The sequence below is a fragment of the Pezoporus occidentalis genome, unplaced genomic scaffold (genome assembly GCF_034315485.1).
Source record: "Pezoporus occidentalis ecotype Australia unplaced genomic scaffold, CSIRO_AGI_Poc_V1 ctg10, whole genome shotgun sequence".
In the NCBI taxonomy this organism is placed as follows: domain Eukaryota; kingdom Metazoa; phylum Chordata; class Aves; order Psittaciformes; family Psittacidae; genus Pezoporus; species Pezoporus occidentalis.
In genome coordinates, this window is record NW_026912779.1 from 759,183 (window position 1) to 776,890 (window position 17,708).

General features: G+C 50.9%; 2 protein-coding genes across 2 annotated transcripts in view; one reads left to right on the forward strand and one right to left on the reverse strand.

The window, feature by feature from the left end:
* The window catches only part of XRN2 (5'-3' exoribonuclease 2), a 50,301-nt gene extending 36,932 nt beyond the window's left edge, over nt 1-13,369 (forward strand). The window contains exons 28-30 of the mRNA XM_062608378.1: nt 3,400-3,460; nt 8,685-8,826; nt 13,232-13,369. Coding sequence (XP_062464362.1) covers nt 3,400-3,460; nt 8,685-8,826; nt 13,232-13,294 — 266 coding nt within the window. The 3' untranslated portion in view covers nt 13,295-13,369. The remainder of the gene's footprint in view (nt 1-3,399; nt 3,461-8,684; nt 8,827-13,231) is intronic.
* Nucleotides 13,370-16,389: 3,020 nt separating this feature from the next.
* On the reverse strand, nt 16,390-17,498 carry NKX2-4 (NK2 homeobox 4). Its single transcript, XM_062607775.1, has 3 exons — nt 17,126-17,498; nt 16,555-17,018; nt 16,390-16,521 (listed from the first exon to the last, which is right to left on the reverse strand). Exons 1-3 carry the CDS (start codon nt 17,496-17,498, stop codon nt 16,390-16,392), a joined length of 969 nt encoding a protein of 322 aa, XP_062463759.1.
* Between the last annotated feature and the right edge of the window lie 210 nt (nt 17,499-17,708).

The window sequence follows — 17,708 nt, forward strand, 5'->3', positions numbered from 1 at the left end:
GAAAATCAAAGTAGGATTGGGAAGGCATATACTGAGTTTTCTTCATGGGGCAGGTTATCTCTAGTGTCAGTCATACTCATCAGAGAGAATGGTTTGGGTTGGAAAGGACCTAAAGATCATCCAGTTCCAACCCCCCCTGCCGTGGGCAGGGACTCCTCACACTAAACCATGTCACCCAAGGCCAGCCTGGCCTTGAACACTTCCAGGGATGGAGCATATAACTGTGAGAGAAGAGCTATATTGTTGTAGCATGACTGAATTGGGAAGCACCTGGAACCTCCACATTCCTCCAAACTAGAGCTGATGTGGTCAAAATTCTCACATTTTGCAGCCTTGATACAGAGCAGCTTTTTCTGTGTTATGTTTTTATACATATGGTGAAGTAAAATTAGCCTCTCGAAGGGCAATGCGGTCAGGCGTAGTGCCATCTCTTCCTCAAGAGCCTGCTGTGGGTGTTCCTTACTGGTGTGCTCTGATTTGACTTGGATGTGCCAATTTTCAGCTGATGAATAATTGTCTGTGCTGATAAGTTGGGCAGTCAAGTGCAGTGTGGCAGTCCCTGTGAATGGCAGATTTCGTCCCTGCAGCACGGGATATCTGATTTCTGACTTTCATCTCAGTTAGTAAACTTGTCAATTAGCAGCATTTGAAAAGTGATTTTGATTAGTGCAATCAGTAAACACAGAATCTCCTCTTTGATTGCCACGCTGATGAGATAAATTGTTCCTTGAGGAGCTGCTGGAGAAGGCAGTTTGGCCTTATAGCTCTAGGAAATGCCTCGGTCGTGAGGACAAGAGAAAAGATTCATTGTCATTTCTGCTCCCATTTTGTACCCTTTTGAAGTGCAATTCCTGCTCCAAGCTTTTTCCCTCAGAGATTGCTCTCCGTCAGAGACGTACAGATAATAGCATTGAGGTGGCTTTAAATGTTTTTATGATGACTTTATTAAACTCTTTGTTAAACTGTTCCCTGGAGCTGCCAAATGCGTGGTTACAGCAGGAGAGCTGAGGCCTTGCTCGTTCCAGTGGAAATAAAGTGGTTAAATAAGACACACGGTTTTAACCAGCCCTTAAGTAGGGTCTGTATGAACGGGAAATCCTATACCAGGGCAAGCCCAGCATCATCTCGCTGGGTTTCACTAGAGCACCGTTTGACCCTGGAAGTGGAACGGAAAACGTATTAATAATCTCAATTAAAATGTGGAGATTTGACCAGGGAAGGCTGGGGGTGAACAACTGTATTAGTCTGTGATTGCCCCGATGCCTGGGGGCTTTTTCTGGCTCAGGAGTGGGAGGATGGGGGAGATGTGGCTGTTATTTACCCTGGAATACAGGGTTGTTGTCTGGCAGTTTGTGTCTCCAGCAAGAAAAAGGAGAGCTGAGCCAGGCCCAGAAGAGCTGCAGGTCTGGTTGTGGTGATGGAGCCAAACCCAAGCCCCCATCCTGAGGGTACAGGTGAAGAATTGCAGGTGGTAGGAGTAGTAATAAAGCACAGGATATCTGTGCAGGTAATAGATAAAAAAATGCAGGTGCATTTATCCATGCAGCAGATGGAGGGGGTGCATCTGAAAACATTCTTAGTAGGACTCAGTTCTTCTGTATTACATGTATTTCTGCAGTGCTGGTGTCTGAGACTTAGAAATTACTAGAAATAAAGTAATCTAAGGATATTTTCTGATTGAAAAAAGTGACACGCTTGGCCTTAACCAAATGTTTTAACTAATTATTTTAATATTTATTCTTTATACTTTATTTTAAGCTTTAGTTTAATCTTGTGTCTGAATTGCTTTTCCCCCCCCAGAGCGGTTCAGTACAGCGTTAGGGGCCGGGGGCTTTCTCCTGTTGCACTCCTCTTGTATTCAAAAGCAAACAGCATCCCTAAAGCATCGTGTCAGTACAGCTTGTTCATGCATGTAAAAGTCCTCACAGCTCACAGGCTGATCAGTATAAAAGTGCCACACACCCATCTGTAGTCCTTGCAGTGCTTTAGACTGGTTGGGTTGTAATGTGTAGGAAATAACTGATTATACCTGATTACAAGCATCAGTTGGTAACTGTATGTGTATATGCACATATATATATATATATATATACACACATAAAGAGGTATATGCTGAGAGAGGTGTATCTGTTGGTTGCTGTGTGTATATACATATAATGTTTAATAAACAGGTAAAATCCCTCTGGACTCAATCCATTGCTGGGCTGGATTAGCTCTGCTCAAGTGCTGCTGTGAGAGGTTTCTGCCCAGGTCAGGCCATCGCAGCCTGCAGACAATCCAGCCGGAGTCAGGAGAGAGGCACAGCTTCTCCCTCTGGGGCTTTTATTCCCCCTTTTCTCCCAAATCACTGCAGAGCTTTAGTGACTGGGGTATTGGCAGCTGAACAGGGCGTTACTGTCCCACCGCAGCGTGTCCATTAGCCAGCTTCTGGAGCCAGCTGTTGAAATTAGGTCACGCTTAAACACCATTGAAAACAATCAAAGGTGTCACTGAAACGGAGGCTTTTGATTGACAGCTGCTCTGAGTGCTGGGGCTGAGCGGGAGCTATTGATGGGCTGTGTCTTTTATCCTGTTTACGGAGCAGTTTGTTTAGAGGAACAACAAGTGTTTAATTGCGTGTCCTGTTACAGCAGTGCCGTGTCTTTGTGAAGAGTCACTTTGGGCACAAGAAACAATTGAGAAGTGGGTGGTCTTTTTCTCTGCAGTTTCTTCCAACTGCAGGGTTAGGTCTCTGGCCAAGATTTTACCCTCAAGGGTTTATTTCGGTCTGATTACATTCTCCAAGGGATCAGTAACAGATTTTTATTACGACATTATCATTGTCTAGCTTAACTTGTAAGCATTTGTTACTATCTTTAAATACATCCTAAATCTAACTGTGTATGTATTTAAATGTGGATAAAGTGGAACTGTTCATTTTTACATACTCTGGTCACTCTTTTACTTTGCTTTATAGCAAAGCTTAGCCTAACCATATATTGAGTATTACGTATTTGTGGCTCACAAGCACAGTGTGCTGTGATGATGTGTGTCTATGGGGCTGTATTTTCTCATATAGTGGAGTGATGACTGTACCGATAAAAAATGTTAGTATCAAGTGAAGTCTTCACTTGTTATAGTAACAGGGATGGGTTTTCATTGTCAGCCTTCAAGAGAAGGTACCTGTGGGAGGAACAAGCATTAGCCAATGCCAGTTCTAGCAGTTAAAATTCATTCCTCTATTAGCATGAAGCTTACTGGCCATACCCAAAGAATAAGTTGCCTTTTATTAATAAATACAAAGCTTGCCACTTGTGCACACAAGGGCACAAGTTCTCAGCCACATGTAAGAGCAAGCGGAACGCTGTTCTTTAAGTGTACTCACTCTGGTTTCTTTCAACACCTTGTTTTACCCTCTAGATCTTAGACCCCAGGAGGCTTGGCGAGGTCCTACGCCCCTGTTCCAGCAGACACCACAAAGGTAAGGCAGGAGGGATGGATGCTGTGTAAAATGCAGCCAGGAGAACGTCCATGGTTCCACCAGGCTTTTTTCCCATCTTTGTTTTGAACTTTGTTGTTTAATTTGTTGCAATGCTGCTGTACAGCAGGTTTTATTTTAGTTAATGAATGTCCATGGTTTATTTCTGTTTTGTGACTGCACTGTGTGCTGTTCATCCTTTAAAAGGCTCGAGTACTTTGTATGGCGAAAAAAGAAGGCAGAAACACTTTCCATTAAAACTCAGACTTCAAAATTAACTTTACTGTTGGTGCTTTGGTACCGTTCTTGGTTCTTTGGCCTTTATCTTATTGAAGCTTTTGAGATACTATGAAATTGAACACAGAGAGCTTAAAACTGCATTAGATTTTGGACAGGCTAAACAAATTTCTTTTTAGGAGGGCTGTGGAGCTTAATGAGGCATAACTAATGGTGTTCCACTTTTATCATTTCTGTGCCGCAGCCGCAGCATTAGTACAGACGAGCCATTGATTCTTGCTACAAACCTCTTGAAGTCCTAATCAGCTTCTTTGGTACAAGTTTTTCAGGCCTGACAAGCCTATTGTAGGGCAGTGTCACTGTAGGTCAGTAGTTATTAGTTGCCACTGAAAACAGTTTCTTTAACTACTTAAGACTGAACTGAATTAAATGCAGAAGGGACTCAGGGAAGGATTATGGAATCTGCAGCCCAATAAGTGCCATCGAATAGAAGGAATGTGACATGGTTTGATAATAAGGGATGTTTTACATGCGTTCCTTCATTGATAGGTTGTATGTCCTTAAGTCAGATGGACTTTATAAACTCCAGAGTACCTGTGGAAGCTATGAATAATGATATTTATTTATGTTTGTGGCAGAATGAGAGGGAATGTGAAATCTTTGAAGTTTCACAACTCTTTTTTTTTTCCATGGGTTTATTTGCAAGTATTAACCATAGAAAATATGAGCTTTGGGAGAATTTATTGAGCTCTCCACAGTCACACTTTCCATGGCAACCATTTTGATCCCTATTGAAACACGTCCGGCTCCCTTCCCCTGTGCCACATCAATGTGGACTATTGCATTATAAATGACTCGTGCATTACAAACTTTAATGTTACTTTGTCCGTGGGAATTGCTATTCCCACACCTTAATTAAATCCAATTTGCAGAGTATTGTGATGTGAAGTACTGCTGCAGGTCTGTAACTTGCCATTACTTTAACAGGGCTGTGCTGCTGTCATGTACAGGCTGTTTGGTTTTGCAGGGTGGAGGAGGTTCTCAATTCACATATAAAGAACTTATGGCTGCCAGAAATTGTGTGTTTCTCACTCAAAACACACATTTTTATTACAATTGCAGTAATTGACTGTCCCTGTCATCTGAATCCTATCATAAAGTTACTGTGCTTGGCTTGTGGGGATACTTTCAGAGGTGACCACACACCGCCCAAGTCCTTTGGAGCAGTTTTGCAGACAGCGTTTGTCTGCTTGTAGTGCTGTGGCACTGACCTCGATGTTCAGCTCCCAAACCTGAGGAGGAAACTGGTGTCCCCTGAGGTGACTTTAAAGTGAAGATGTGTCATCATCACCCAGAAAGCATGCCTTGGAGGAGCTTGGGGAAAGCTGTGCTAGCTTTCGATGACAGCAGCAGAACTCCCTGTTTGTGCTTTGTTACACCCGCGTAGTTTATGAAAACCACAAAGCTGCCAGTTTTGGTGCTGGGGATGGGTAATTTTGCCACATTCTTGGAAACATGTTTGATTTCGGAAACAAGCCTAACTCACTCAACATCAGCCCTAAGCATCTATTTGATTTGAGCTTCAAATCAAACATGCTTAGGGCTGATGTTGAGTTAGTTGCCGTACAGAGACAAGCACAGAGACTTAAGCATATGTTTAAACACAGGCAGTCTTGGTGCAGGAGAAACGGCTGAACCTGTTGAACCAAGCCCCTGAGAGGTTTTCAGCTTCCCAGTTAATTCCCTGGGAGCTGCTGGTTTCCCATAGGGCTACCCTCAAGGCTGTCCCCACTTGCTGCTGCAGCTGCAGGTGCCCAGGAGCAGCAAGGAACTTCAGTTCTCCACCAGTTCTGCTCCCAGGAAGAAGGTAACCAAGGGAGAGGCCAGCCCCTGCTCCAGCCTTTCAGGTGACGTGGGTTGGCAGGAGGCTGCCGGATTTGTGACATCAAGCAAGGGATAAGCAGGGAGCCCTGTCTTTACCAGGAGAGCTTTGAGCCTCTGTGCTGTTTCAGGGATGGAGCATTGCAGCTGGGGCTAAACTAGCCATTGCTTCACAGGTAGAAGAAACCCAGGAGTGTAAAGCTGCTTCTTCACAGTGCAGATGATTTATCTGCTGCATAAGTTTTCGTACTTTTAAACTTAGCGGTGCAATTATGGGCTGAGAAAGGTGGGTCTGTTCAGCTGGGAGAAGAGGAGCTGCATGGAGACCTCGGAACAGCTTCCAGTGTCTGAAGGGGGCTACAGGGATGCTGGAGAGGGACTCTTCATTAGGGACTGGAGTGATAGGACCAGGGGTGATGTGTTCAAACTGAAACAGGGAGGTTTAGGTTAGATATAAGGAAGTTCTTCCCTGTGAGAGTGGTGAAGTACCAATTTTATTTTACCTGCTGCACACTGAACTAGAATCACTGAACCCCAGCCTGGGTTGGGCTGGAAGGGACCTTTAAGCTCACCCAGTTCCAACCCCTGCCACGGGCATGGACCCCTTCCACTGGAGCAGCTTGCTCCAAGCCCCTGTGTCCAACCTGGCCTTGAACACTGCCAGGGATGGGGCAGCCACAGCTTCTCTGGGCACCCTGTGCCAGCGCCTCAGCACCCTCACAGGGAAGAGCTTCTGCCTAAGAGCTCAGCTCAGTCTCCCCTGTTCTGGCAGGTTCAAGCCATTCCCCTTGGCCTGTCCCTACAGGCCCTGATGAAGGGAATATTTGATGGTTCTAACTGAAAATCTCTAGTTTCACTCTCTCACATGGTCTCAAAGCAAAAAATGCCCCTACATAAAAATGATACTAGTGTTTAAGTGTTTCACTTGTTAAATACCCCGATTTTTTACTAAGCAGCACTTTAATAGAAAGTTAAACTCTGTGCCAAATACGTATTGGTGTCAAATGAAATCTGTGTCAAGCTGCCTCGTGCCAGGCATGTAGCATGTGTTGGCCTGTGACCATCAGTCGCTGAGGGTGTTTGTCACAAGCGCGTTAGCAGCGTTGTAGAGACGGAAGAGTCCTAGAGCTGGAGCCACAGGGGTGATTCCCTGTAGTTTTCCTTGCGGCTGAGCAGTGTACTCATCCTCAGGTGTGCTGTTTTCTAGGAATAATGGGAGGAAAAGAAGCGAGTGCTCAAAATGCCCACTCAAAAAGCGTATTATTGTTAAAACACCGGGTTCGAGTGTTTAGCCCCTGCAGGTTTAATGTGCTGTTAACTTCAGACGCAGTGCTGCCCCTCCTAATGAATGATTCAGCGTGCGTTTCTGGACATGCCTCTGAAGCTAAAAATAAAACCTCACAGTTCAGTGTTGCCACTTGGCTTTTGTGCCTGTTGGGTTTTAGTGCTTGTATTGCACATCACATTTACCAGCTGCATGTTTATCAGGTAAGACTCATACTTTATAAGCAGGAATTGAGCTGTTTTGTTTCTCGAGATGGTAGGAGTTTCCTTTGCCTTCTTTAAGTTCAGGCAGGTCTTAATGGGACCCAATGGAGCAGCTGAGTATGAAACCAGAAGCAATTTGCATCCAAAACCGGAAAGCTTCAGGTCCAAATGCCTGTTTTCATTCGGTTTAATCTGTACCTGCCTTGTGATTCCAACTTTGCCTCTGTTCCTGCTGATGAAACATGTGTTTGCAAGTCCTTCCTCTCCCAGCATCGCTTCCTCCGCTGCTCAGAGCTCTGTTTGTGGAGCTGTGAACCCTCCCTTGGGCAGGAAAGCCAAACCTCCTCCCTCAACCTCCTGTGTGCATGAAAGAACAGATCAGCCTCTGGGTAGGGATGACTCCTCCAGGGTGGAAGTCCTGCCTGTTTAATGCAGTAAATGTAGGCAGAGGCTCTTTGCAGACACACAGAGAAATAACTCGGTTCAGCGGAGCAGCAGGTAGATACAAACCACAGTGCTCATGCTCTCTGCTATTCCTGCCTCCCGGCACGCTGGTCACACACTGCTCAGATGACTCCCTCTTAAGCAGGGGTCAGGAGAGATTAACTGGCTCCACTATCCAGTGTTTTTTCCCTTTACAACAACAGATTGTGCTGCAAAACATGAATTCTGACAAGAGTTGTACCCTTACCCGCGCTCAGCTTTAAAGACTATATCATGCCTATATCATTTTTCCAAATATTTTATGCCAAACAATGATTTGCTGTATTATACCTGTTGCTTCATAATTGTAATGTTAGAATAGGTGCTTGAAGGCAATTAAAACATTTCTTGCTGTCAGTAATCTAGGGTGGCAAACTAGCTTATAATGGATGTTGAATTTGCGTTCCCATATAAACTGTACACCAAATGTCAGTCAGTCCATGCCAATTAGTGCTTATGTTGCTAGGTCACCGTGGTCAATTGAAAACGGCATCAATAGAACTTGAAAAGGTTTCTTCCCGATCAGACCTTCTGACATATTGAGCAGAATAATGGATGGGAAAAAGCAGCCAAGGCCCCTACCCTAGATTCAGAATACTCGCAGTAAGAATTCATTTGCAACCTGCAATTAACTAGAAAGAATGGACTCCCAGAAGGAGCCTGGACGTTTAGAAAAGAAAGCCTCATTCTCCTGGATCGCACATGTTTGCTCTCTGGATGGCGTGTTGCGGTCAGGCAACGTGGGGAGCTCTGGGGTTTAATCCCCGCTCGGGAGCGGTGCGGGTGAACTGCTGAATTTGCCCCTCAGCAAATAAAAAGGTGGACTGAATCCTCCCAAGGAATTTGTAACGTTGCACTTGCTGCGTGCGGTGGTACCTGGGGCTGTGGCTTTTAAACTGGGATGGAGGAAGCAGTGCGCAAGAGTAGCCTTTCAGTAGGAGAATCCTGGAAGAGATGCCCCCTCCCTGATCTATCCCCAGCAGCTTGGCTGTCTGCAGTACCGCTGCAGGCATAGCTGGGTGTGACAGTGCTGAGCTCGGAGACAAATCATTTAGTGTATGAGACCGTAGAAATCCGGGTCTGTGGTGCGGAACTCTCCCGGAGCCCAGCTCACACGCTGTGTTTCCTCTCTGCACAGATCTGCTGGGGCTGCTCCTCTCCTCCCCTGGAACCGCATGCTGCAATCCCAAAACCAGTTCCAGCCGAGCCAGTACCAGGGGCTGGGCGGACCCATGGGCTACCCACAGAGACCCGAAGATCGCATGGACAGGGGCAGACAGGTAGGAAAGCTTTGTCCCGTTCTGTATGTGGTGTTCTCCTCCTGAGTAAGGCTTCCATTGTGTGTGGCTGCGGAGAGTGACTGGGGTGGAGGTGGCCATTCCCGAGCTGGTTTTAGCCCAGGAGCCAGTGAAAGCTCACAGGTAACGTCCCAGCTGTGTCCAGCGCTTCCACATGTATCCCTGCAAGAGGCTCATGTCATCACTGGGCACCAGTGCTTTTCATTGCAAGTAGAACAAACACCCAAGCAAGTCACATAGCTCTTATAGGCTCAGAAAATATGATGGGAAGGCAAGTATTTCAATCAGAGTCTTCCTCTTCTGTAAGGAAGTCTATCCACTACAGTATTCTGGGGATTCTCCAAGTTTCTCCACAGTATGTTTAAAATATAGATTCTTCTGACTTCATTAATTTCCCTCCTCAAATGCTTATTGGTTTTCTCTTAGCTGAAAAACTACTTAAAAGCAAATGTTAGGTACTAGCAGCCAGAGAAATAAGCATGTCTGTGAAAGTACATGTGAAAATAGCTTTGGTTAAATGAAAGCAAGGGAACGTGGTAGGAGAACCTCATCCAGAATTCCAGGTGACTTTGCCATCAGCTTATGAAAGTGCCGTAGAATGAAAATGCTCCTTGAAAGCAGCAGATGATTCTGCCTATGTGATTGTGTGTGTTCCCAGTAAAAGCATAATCTGCATATACTCTTGTATTAGAAATGTGAGTATTTACAGTGCTGTGTGCTAGTTTAAAATAAATCTCGGGTATCTATAGTAAACGTTAAGTTCTGCTGCTCTTTGTGTAAGTCAGAATTACCACTTGGTGGTGGGAAGGTTACTGGCCAGTAATGTGGAAAGAGGAGGAAGAGCACTCAGCTGCTTGGTAACGCTATTTCCTAATCCTTTTAATGGAAACTGAGGCACAAACTGTTTGAAATTTGCCTTCTGATGGGACCTGGTTCCCATCTTAGCTCAAGCCAGGTCACTTTTTCGTCTACACTCCCAGTTTTTCTTCTTCCCAGTCTGCCCATCTCCCTTCTACACAGAAATGTGTGTTACAAAGTGCAGCACCACGCACTCAAACGTGGTGCTTGATTTCTGGGGTGTTTCTCCATGCCAGTGGCAGCATTATAGTCACATTCGTGTGGGTATAAATTCTGTGCTGCTGTATGTGCAATGGGTAAGATCCCAGTGTCCTTTGCTTAGGCAGCAAAGCCTGCAGGTGCAGTTCCTTTAAATACCGATGTCATATGGCACATGTGGAAGTCTTCTTGTGTTTTTACCACTTCTCTGCTGCTTTGTCTGCTGTAGGTCTTTTCTATTCTGGCTGTGGGTCCCAGCACTGTATCACAGCCGCCTCTGCACAGCGACGTTGTTACGGTGTGCGGGGTTTAAGGCAGCTATTGCAGTGAAAACAAGCGCTGTCAAACCAAGTCTGGGAGGGAAGAGCCTTTGGCCTTTGCTGGGGAAGGTTTTTGCAGAGCCCTTCTCTCTGTGGTTGAGCTCGTCAGGCCCCAAGCCCAGCAGCAGCAGCCCAGAGGCTCAGCATTGTCTGTGGGTGCAGGATTACTCGGGGCTGCTGAAAGGCTCTGCAGCAGCCAGCAGCCTGCCCAGCGCTCCCAGCTCAGAAACTCCTGTTCAGCTGAGCCCTTTCAGCAGCAGCGAGGTCCTTTCTACCCCCAGCTCCTACCCTGGAGCGCTTTTAGTGCAAAGGCTGTTAAGGCTGGAGTACAGATTGTCTAGGGCTCCTTCAGTTGTCAGGTTGGTGCTGCAGCAAGAAACAGGGGGGAAAGAGGCCAGTATACCACTGTGCATGCTTGCTCCAGGGATAGCAGGGAGCATTAGCAGCATAAATCCTTCCAGAGGTGGTTTTGGTTGTAAGCAAAACTAGGCAGTGTGGCTTACGATCACATTAGGCTTAATGGGGAAACACTGAATCCTTTTTGTGCTGCCCAGCTAGTCCCCAGAGGGGTTTTTTAAGGTATATTTCTAATTTGGATGAGGCATATTGATGGGATCAGTTTTCAATGACCTTTGAAAGTCCTTTTCAACCCAAACTATTCTATGATTCAAAACCCTTTCATTTTGTGCTACACTGGTTTACCCAAAACACTCGAGGAATAAAATGCATAATTGCAGTAACCCATAACAGGGGCTGCTGTAATGATGGAGGAAAATCAGCAGAGGATTTTGATGCTGGTGGAGCCTGGGTGGTATTTAATTAGGGTTGGAAAATAGACACTTGAAAAAGTCTGTGTGCTGCACTGTTCTCTGCTCTAGCCTTTATCCTGGTAGCGTAGGTAGATATTTGCAAAGGGAATCAGTGCTCAAACTAGTTCATTCCCGACCTTAAATCTTTGTGTTAACAGCTACAGCTGGAATCACAAAGGAGAACAGAAATTGTCTCCCAAGGATGTTTGCAGCAGGGGCTTGGGGAGGGCACCTCTCTTAGGAAAGGGGAAAGCAGCCTCCTAACCACAGGGTCTCGGAGCATCGTGGATGTCTGCAGCCTGCCAGTGATGGAAAACCTCAGCCCTTGCTGTTTTCTGGCTATTTGCAACCTGAATGATTAAATAGGAGCCTTTTGGACATACTGCAGTTGTGTCCAAAGCCTAATTCACTTGTCACGAGCACGGGACACGTCTGCTGGATCATGAAATGAAGTTTGAATCTGGGTAGGGACCACAGCTTGTACCATCATGTGTGTGAATATGAATGTTAAGGACAAATCTCTCGGCTCAAGTAAATTCGCTTCCTTAAATTCCCCTTTGCATTTCTGCTGGTTTCCACCTGGTTTTTATTTCCTTTATTTTTTTGTTGCCTTTTTTCTCTCCTTTTCCATGTTGGTTTTAAATGAACTGTCAGATGTCATTATTTCCTGCGGGCCGGCAGCGCTGCAGCAGAATTAGAAGCTCCCTTAAAGGGTTTTGGGTGCAAACCCAATAATTGAATCTAGCATTGCTGCCTGTACGTTTCAAAGCTTTAAAGCCTTGAAAAGGGATTCAAGTGGAAGTGGTGACACGTAGCAGCATAAATAATTATCTTTGGTCCCTTTCACCTCTGAATTCTTTTTTTACAGCGTACAGAACATGGTCTGAAGAGGTTAATAAACGCGCTGCTACAAAGTGCTTACGAAATTAATGCAACTGCCATGGATATGGGTTGCTCTGTGGTGAAGGGGGGGTTTGCTGGCGGCCTCCAGCTCCTCCACAGAACCTAAAGATAAACTTGATGGCGTTGTGCAGGTGTTTGACATCTTGATTTTAGGCTGCAGCAGCAACTGAAGGGCCAGATAAAGGCCTTGTGTGGCTGGATTGCACTGCTGCGCTGGGGTTGTGTGGAACTGGAAGGGCTTGGAGCTTGTTTCCTATTGAAAGTGCTCACAGTTAGGCCTGAAAACAAAGATAAAACCTTCCTGATGGCAGAAGCAGCGTATTCCACACAGTGCTTTTGGGTGCACCACATGGGTTTCTGTCCGGAGCAGGCTGAAGCAAACCACTCCAGTTTCCCTGCTTATCACCGAGCCCCCGTTGGAGAGAGTAAGGATGGATTTCCCTTTAGAAGGAATGAAAGGAAGCCCCTCTTCCCCAAACACCAAAAAACTCCTGGGAGGACACAAAGCCCCATCGCTGCCGTTAGTGCATCCATTGAATGCCCTTCCTGCAATGCGTCAGGTTTTGCAACCATTATAAATGTTTCAAAGGAACTCGATGCAATTTTTCACTGGATTCAGTGTACAGAATGCCTCATCTCAATTTAAATACACAGATATACTGGAGTGATTTCCAAGGTGGGATTTCGGCATCTTTCACCTATTGTTTCGAATGAGTGAGTTCTGGAAAATGCTGCTTCTGTAACAAATACAGCTATTTTAATTCTATTTTTCCTAAAAATACTTACTTGTAAAAATACCCGCCCTGCTTTAGCATCACACTGCTCACCATTAGAACAGGAAGGTGGCACTTGAGGGGCATTTTTCCTCGACGAAGTATTCATGGTGGGAATCATGAATCTCAGCGATGCTGTAACTCGCAACATGACATTTGCATCCTTGCTCTCTGTAAAGCATAAAGAGTGCGTGGAGCAAAGCCACGTTTTCGGTAGGAATTGGAAAATTTCATTTCAGATCTGCCCTTCAGGGGCATGCATGGTGATACATGTCTGTGTATATATATGTCTGTATATATGTGTGTGTGTGTGTGTGTATGTGCATAGATGTGGCTTTAATGTACTGGTTTCTGTGCTCGGGGAAGTCCAAGCTTGTCTTCCCAGGGAAGCGCTGCCGTCGGGAGCGTTGGGCACCTTCCCGTGCAGGGTTTATTGTGTCCCTTGTGTGGGCCATGCTCCATGGACCTTGTTTACCACCGTGTTAATCCAAAAAATAAATGCTTGCTTTTGTTTGTTTGCTTGCAGGCCTATGGCCCCGGGAGGCCCTACCCGCTGCCGCCTCCCTCGGGAAGATACGGCTGGAATTAGCTCCTGGCGACTTCCTTTTTAACCACAAAGTGTCCAGGCTTTTTGTTCTGTTCTTTTATTATCTGGGGAGGGGGGGGGAGAAGAGAGAATCCCGATGAAACCATCCCTGTAGTTTTTAAACTTGTTTAAACGTGCACATTTCGTACCCAACTGATGATGATTTTTCCTTTGTGGGAGCTGTGTCGCTTGGGAATAGCGGGTTGCGGAGTGCGAGCGCCCTGAACTTGCTCTGCTTGTGAGATGCTGGAGGAGGTGGGAATTCCTTATCCCCATCCCGCTGTGCTGCCCTCAGCTCCAGCCATCCTTGGCTGCACACACGGGAGCCTGGAATCAGCCCCGGGGTCGTGCGGGGCACCTAGAGAGGGGATGGGGTTAAGGCACCTGGGCACCGCTGTTCCTCCTCGGATGCTTCCTCCAGTGTCTCACAGAGAGAGGAGATTTTTTTGTGGGGAGACTTTGAAGTAAAACATTTCAACTTTTACATTGGTGCCTGGTTCTGACTGTTCTGTCCCAGCAGGGCGTGCGGACTGGGCTGGGTTGGGGTGCGAGGTAAAGGAGCTGCGCAGGCCCGCGTTCCCCTTTGGTTTTAGCCCTCTTTGTAGGGGTTCCGTGTGGCTGTACCAAATCAGTGCTTATTTTTATTTGCTTTATAAAGTGGCTTTTGAAACGGGGAGCAGGAGCGAGTGGTTCATTTCCAACCCCTCCACCGTGGCTGCGGATCTGTGCTCTGGACCTGCCTGAGCATCTTCGTAGTCATTTCTTGGGAAATAATTCCAACAGCATTTAACCTTTTGATTAACCCAAAACCAAACTCTGGGATTAGCTGAGCAGCATTAATGCCACTGTACCACCTTTCCCATGTGCCACGCTGGGACTTGTCCCATAGAAATCGGTCAGCTCCCCAGCTCTGGAGTGGTTTTCCAGCCCTGTCCTTCGAGGTTCCTGATGTTAATCACCAGCAACGAGGAAAAAGATGGGATCAATGTAACCTTGGGAGGAAGAAAGCATGAAACCGGGTTCTTTATTTTCAAGTGACCGAGGGTGGAGCAGAATTCTTCATTGTAATGCAGAGAGTTCCATCCTGCCCGGAGCTGGGAGCGTCAGCCCTGGGCCATGGCCTCCCTTGGCCAGGAGGGTGTTTGGGACTCAAAAAAGTCATTTTTATTTTTTGAGCAAGATAAAACCAGCAGCAAATGCGGATTTTCATGTAACTATGATGGTTGAGCATGGGGCTGGAGGGAGGAGGAAGGACCTGGGGGCTGGGGGGTTTTGTCTCTTGTTGCCTGTGTTTGGGGGTATGGAAACGGGGCTGGATAAAGGGTCTAGGGGGTTGCTATGGGAAGGGGTTGTCCCTTACCCAGTTCTTCACCCCTTGGCTGCTTCAAGCCTCCGAGCTGGCTCCTCAGCCCTGCGAGATGTGGAGCCCACCCCAAGGCTCGGAGCAATGCTGTGGTTCCTCTGCTCCTTGGCACAGGGGTGGGATGCGGGCCCTGACTGGGGAGCATCACCATCCCTGCTCTGGCTGCCTCTGCGTGGTACTGGAGATGGCCCTTGTGGCCAGGATCCCGGTGGCATCCTCAACCTGCTCTGCCTGCACATCCCTACGTTTTCCACGCTGGAGCTGAGCCTGGGCCATCCCCTTTGTTTTAGCAGGGTTGAAGGGGGCCTCACTCACCCCCTGCCCCGGCCCCAGACCCATCCCCTTCCCACATGCACCCCTCAAGCCGCCTACGTGGGAACCAGCAGGGAGAAACGCTCCAGGCAAGCACGGCCGGGGAAGGGGATGAACCGCGGGGGGCCCCCGAGGGAGCGGCACCGGGTGGGCACCGGCGGGGATCTCCCCTTCCCCTCCCGGGGGCCGGGAGCGGCTCCGTGGGCTCACAGAGGCTGAAATCCCCTTTTCTGCCCCAGAAGCGTCCCGCGAGCAGCGCGGCCGCCCCTGGGGAGCCCATGCGAGGCCGGGGGTCAGCGGGTGCCCCCCAGGAACAGAACCCCTTTGACGGCTGAGAGAGGGGAGGGAGAACGGGGTTTGAGGATGTCCGGGGCGGCCAAACCGCGTCCGTGCGTGCGCCGGGCAGGAAAGAGCGGCTCGTGAGAGCGGGATTTCCTTTTATTGGGACTGGGGGGGGAGAAGGGGGAAAAGATAAAATAAAAGGAAAAAATAAACCCCAAAAAAGCCGGAAACTTCCGAGCGCCGCTCCCGCATTCCCGGAGGAAGGGGCGCGGGGACCGACCCCGCCGCCCGCGCCGTCCCAGCGCTCCCCGCCTTTCCTCCTCCGGCCCGGGGGGCCCGGCCCCGGGAATAACGGGGTCTGGGGGTCTCTGCAGCTCGTCGGAAGCTCACGAAGCGCCGCGGCCGAGGCGGCCCCGTCCCTGCCGGGCGCTCCCTCGCCGAGCAATGACCGGTACCACAACGGTGAAAACGCCGTGCCCCGTTAAACCCCGTCCAACCCCGTCCTCCGCCGGGCGCCCTCCGCCGCTGCCCGGCCCGGGTTTGGGTTAATTCCCTGCTCCGGCCGCGGCTCTGCCCGCCGGTACCGCTCCGTTCCCTTTCGCTCGCATCCCATTGGAATCGCGCTCCGGGGGGGGGGCACCCTCACAAATGAGCTCTGCCGAGACCGCTGCGCTTCACAGGATTTATTGTTCGCGTCCGCGGGCCCTGTCCAGGTGTGCGCGCACCGGGGCCGCCCCGCTTCGGGCTGCCGCTGCCCCGGGAGCGGGATCCCGCCATCCCCAGGTTCCTCCCCGGCCTCCCCCCCCCCCGCCGAGCGGCCGCCCCGTCGGGGCCGGTCTCCCGGGCCGCGCACACCGGGCCGGACACGGAGGCACAAACACGCGTCCGCACCCGCACACCGCAAGTAACGGCGCAGCCCCGCGCCCGCAGCACCGGACCCACGCGTGGGCTCCCCCCCCCCCCCCACTTCTGCGGGCCCTGGTCTCCAAAACCCAGAGAGTCTTAAAAAAAAACCAGCGCAGCGAGGCCGGGGAAGGAGCGGGACGGGCCCGGGGCCCCCGTCGGGGCTCCCCGCAGCGCCGGGAGGGCCCTGTCCCGGCGGGCGGTGGCGGGGGGATGCGGAGGGACGAACACCCAGGGATTACCACGTCCTGCCGTAGAGCAGGTTGGGGCTGACCATGCCGCCGTTGTAGTCGACGCCGGCCGAGTCCAGAGGGGCCAGGGGGCCGTGCAGCGCCGGCGGGCTGGGGGACAGCTCCTCCAGGTCTGCCGCCTGCCCCAGCGAGCCGGGGTGCGGGTGAGCGGCGGGCGCGGAGGCCGGGGGGGCGGGCGCGGGCTGCCCGGGGGCCGGGGTGCCGCTGCCCGGCGGCGGGCAGGGTTTGCCGTCCTTCACCAGCACGGGCACGGCGACGCGGCGCGGGGAGTGCTGCTGGCAGAGGCCGCCGTCGGGGTGCAGCTGCTGCGCGGCCGCCGCCTTGTCCTTGGCCTGGCGCTTCATCTTGTAGCGGTGGTTCTGGAACCAGATCTTCACCTGCGTCGGGGTGAGGTGGATGAGGCTGGCCAAGTGCTCCCGCTCGGGCGCAGACAGGTACTTCTGCTGCTTGAAGCGCCGCTCCAGCTCGTAGACCTGCGCCTGCGAGAAGAGCACCCTCCTCTTCCTCCGCGGGGCCGCGTGCAGCGGCACGATGGCCTTGGCGCCCTCGGCGATGCCGCTCAGGCCGCCCATCCCGGCCACGTTCATCCCCGCCGACGGGCCCATGAACCTGGAGACTGAGCGGGACGGGCGGCTCAGCGCCGGCGGCCGCCCCGTCGAGGGCAGCGGCTCCCCCCCTCCCTCCCGCCCGCTCCCCGCTCCGCCGCCCCACGCCCGCACTTACTGCTGGAGTACCGGGGGTCGCCGCCGGCCCCGTACCAGCCGCCGCCCGCCGCCGCGCCGCTCCGCATCCCCTCGGGGTAGGCGGGCAGCTCGCCCATGTTGCCCAGCCCGCCGTTGCAGTAGCCCCCGACGGCGCCGTGCGGGAACTGCGAGACGCCGTGAGGCATGTGGTAAGCGGCCGCCCCGGTGGGGCCCGTCACGACGTGCTGCGGCACAGCGGCGGCGGCGGGCACCGGCGGCTGGCGGTAGGGCCCGAGGGGCGCGCCCAGCCCGCCCGCCCCGTCCATGCCGCCGAACTTCTTGTAGCTCTCCTCCATCGGGCTGAGGATGTCGGTGACCGAGAAGGGCGTCGTGTGCTTGGGGCTCAGCGACATGGCGGGGCGGGACGGGACTGGACGGGATGGGCCGGGCCGGGCCGGGCGCTGCCGCCGGCACGGGCGAGGCGCGGCGGCCACCAGCCCCGGGCGCCGGTAGCTCGCCGTTTCTTTTAGCCCGGAGCCGGGTTTACGCCAGACGCGGGGGGGCGGAGCGAGCGCGCCCGGCGGGGGAGAGCGGCGGCGGCGGCCCCGTCCCCTCCCCGCCTC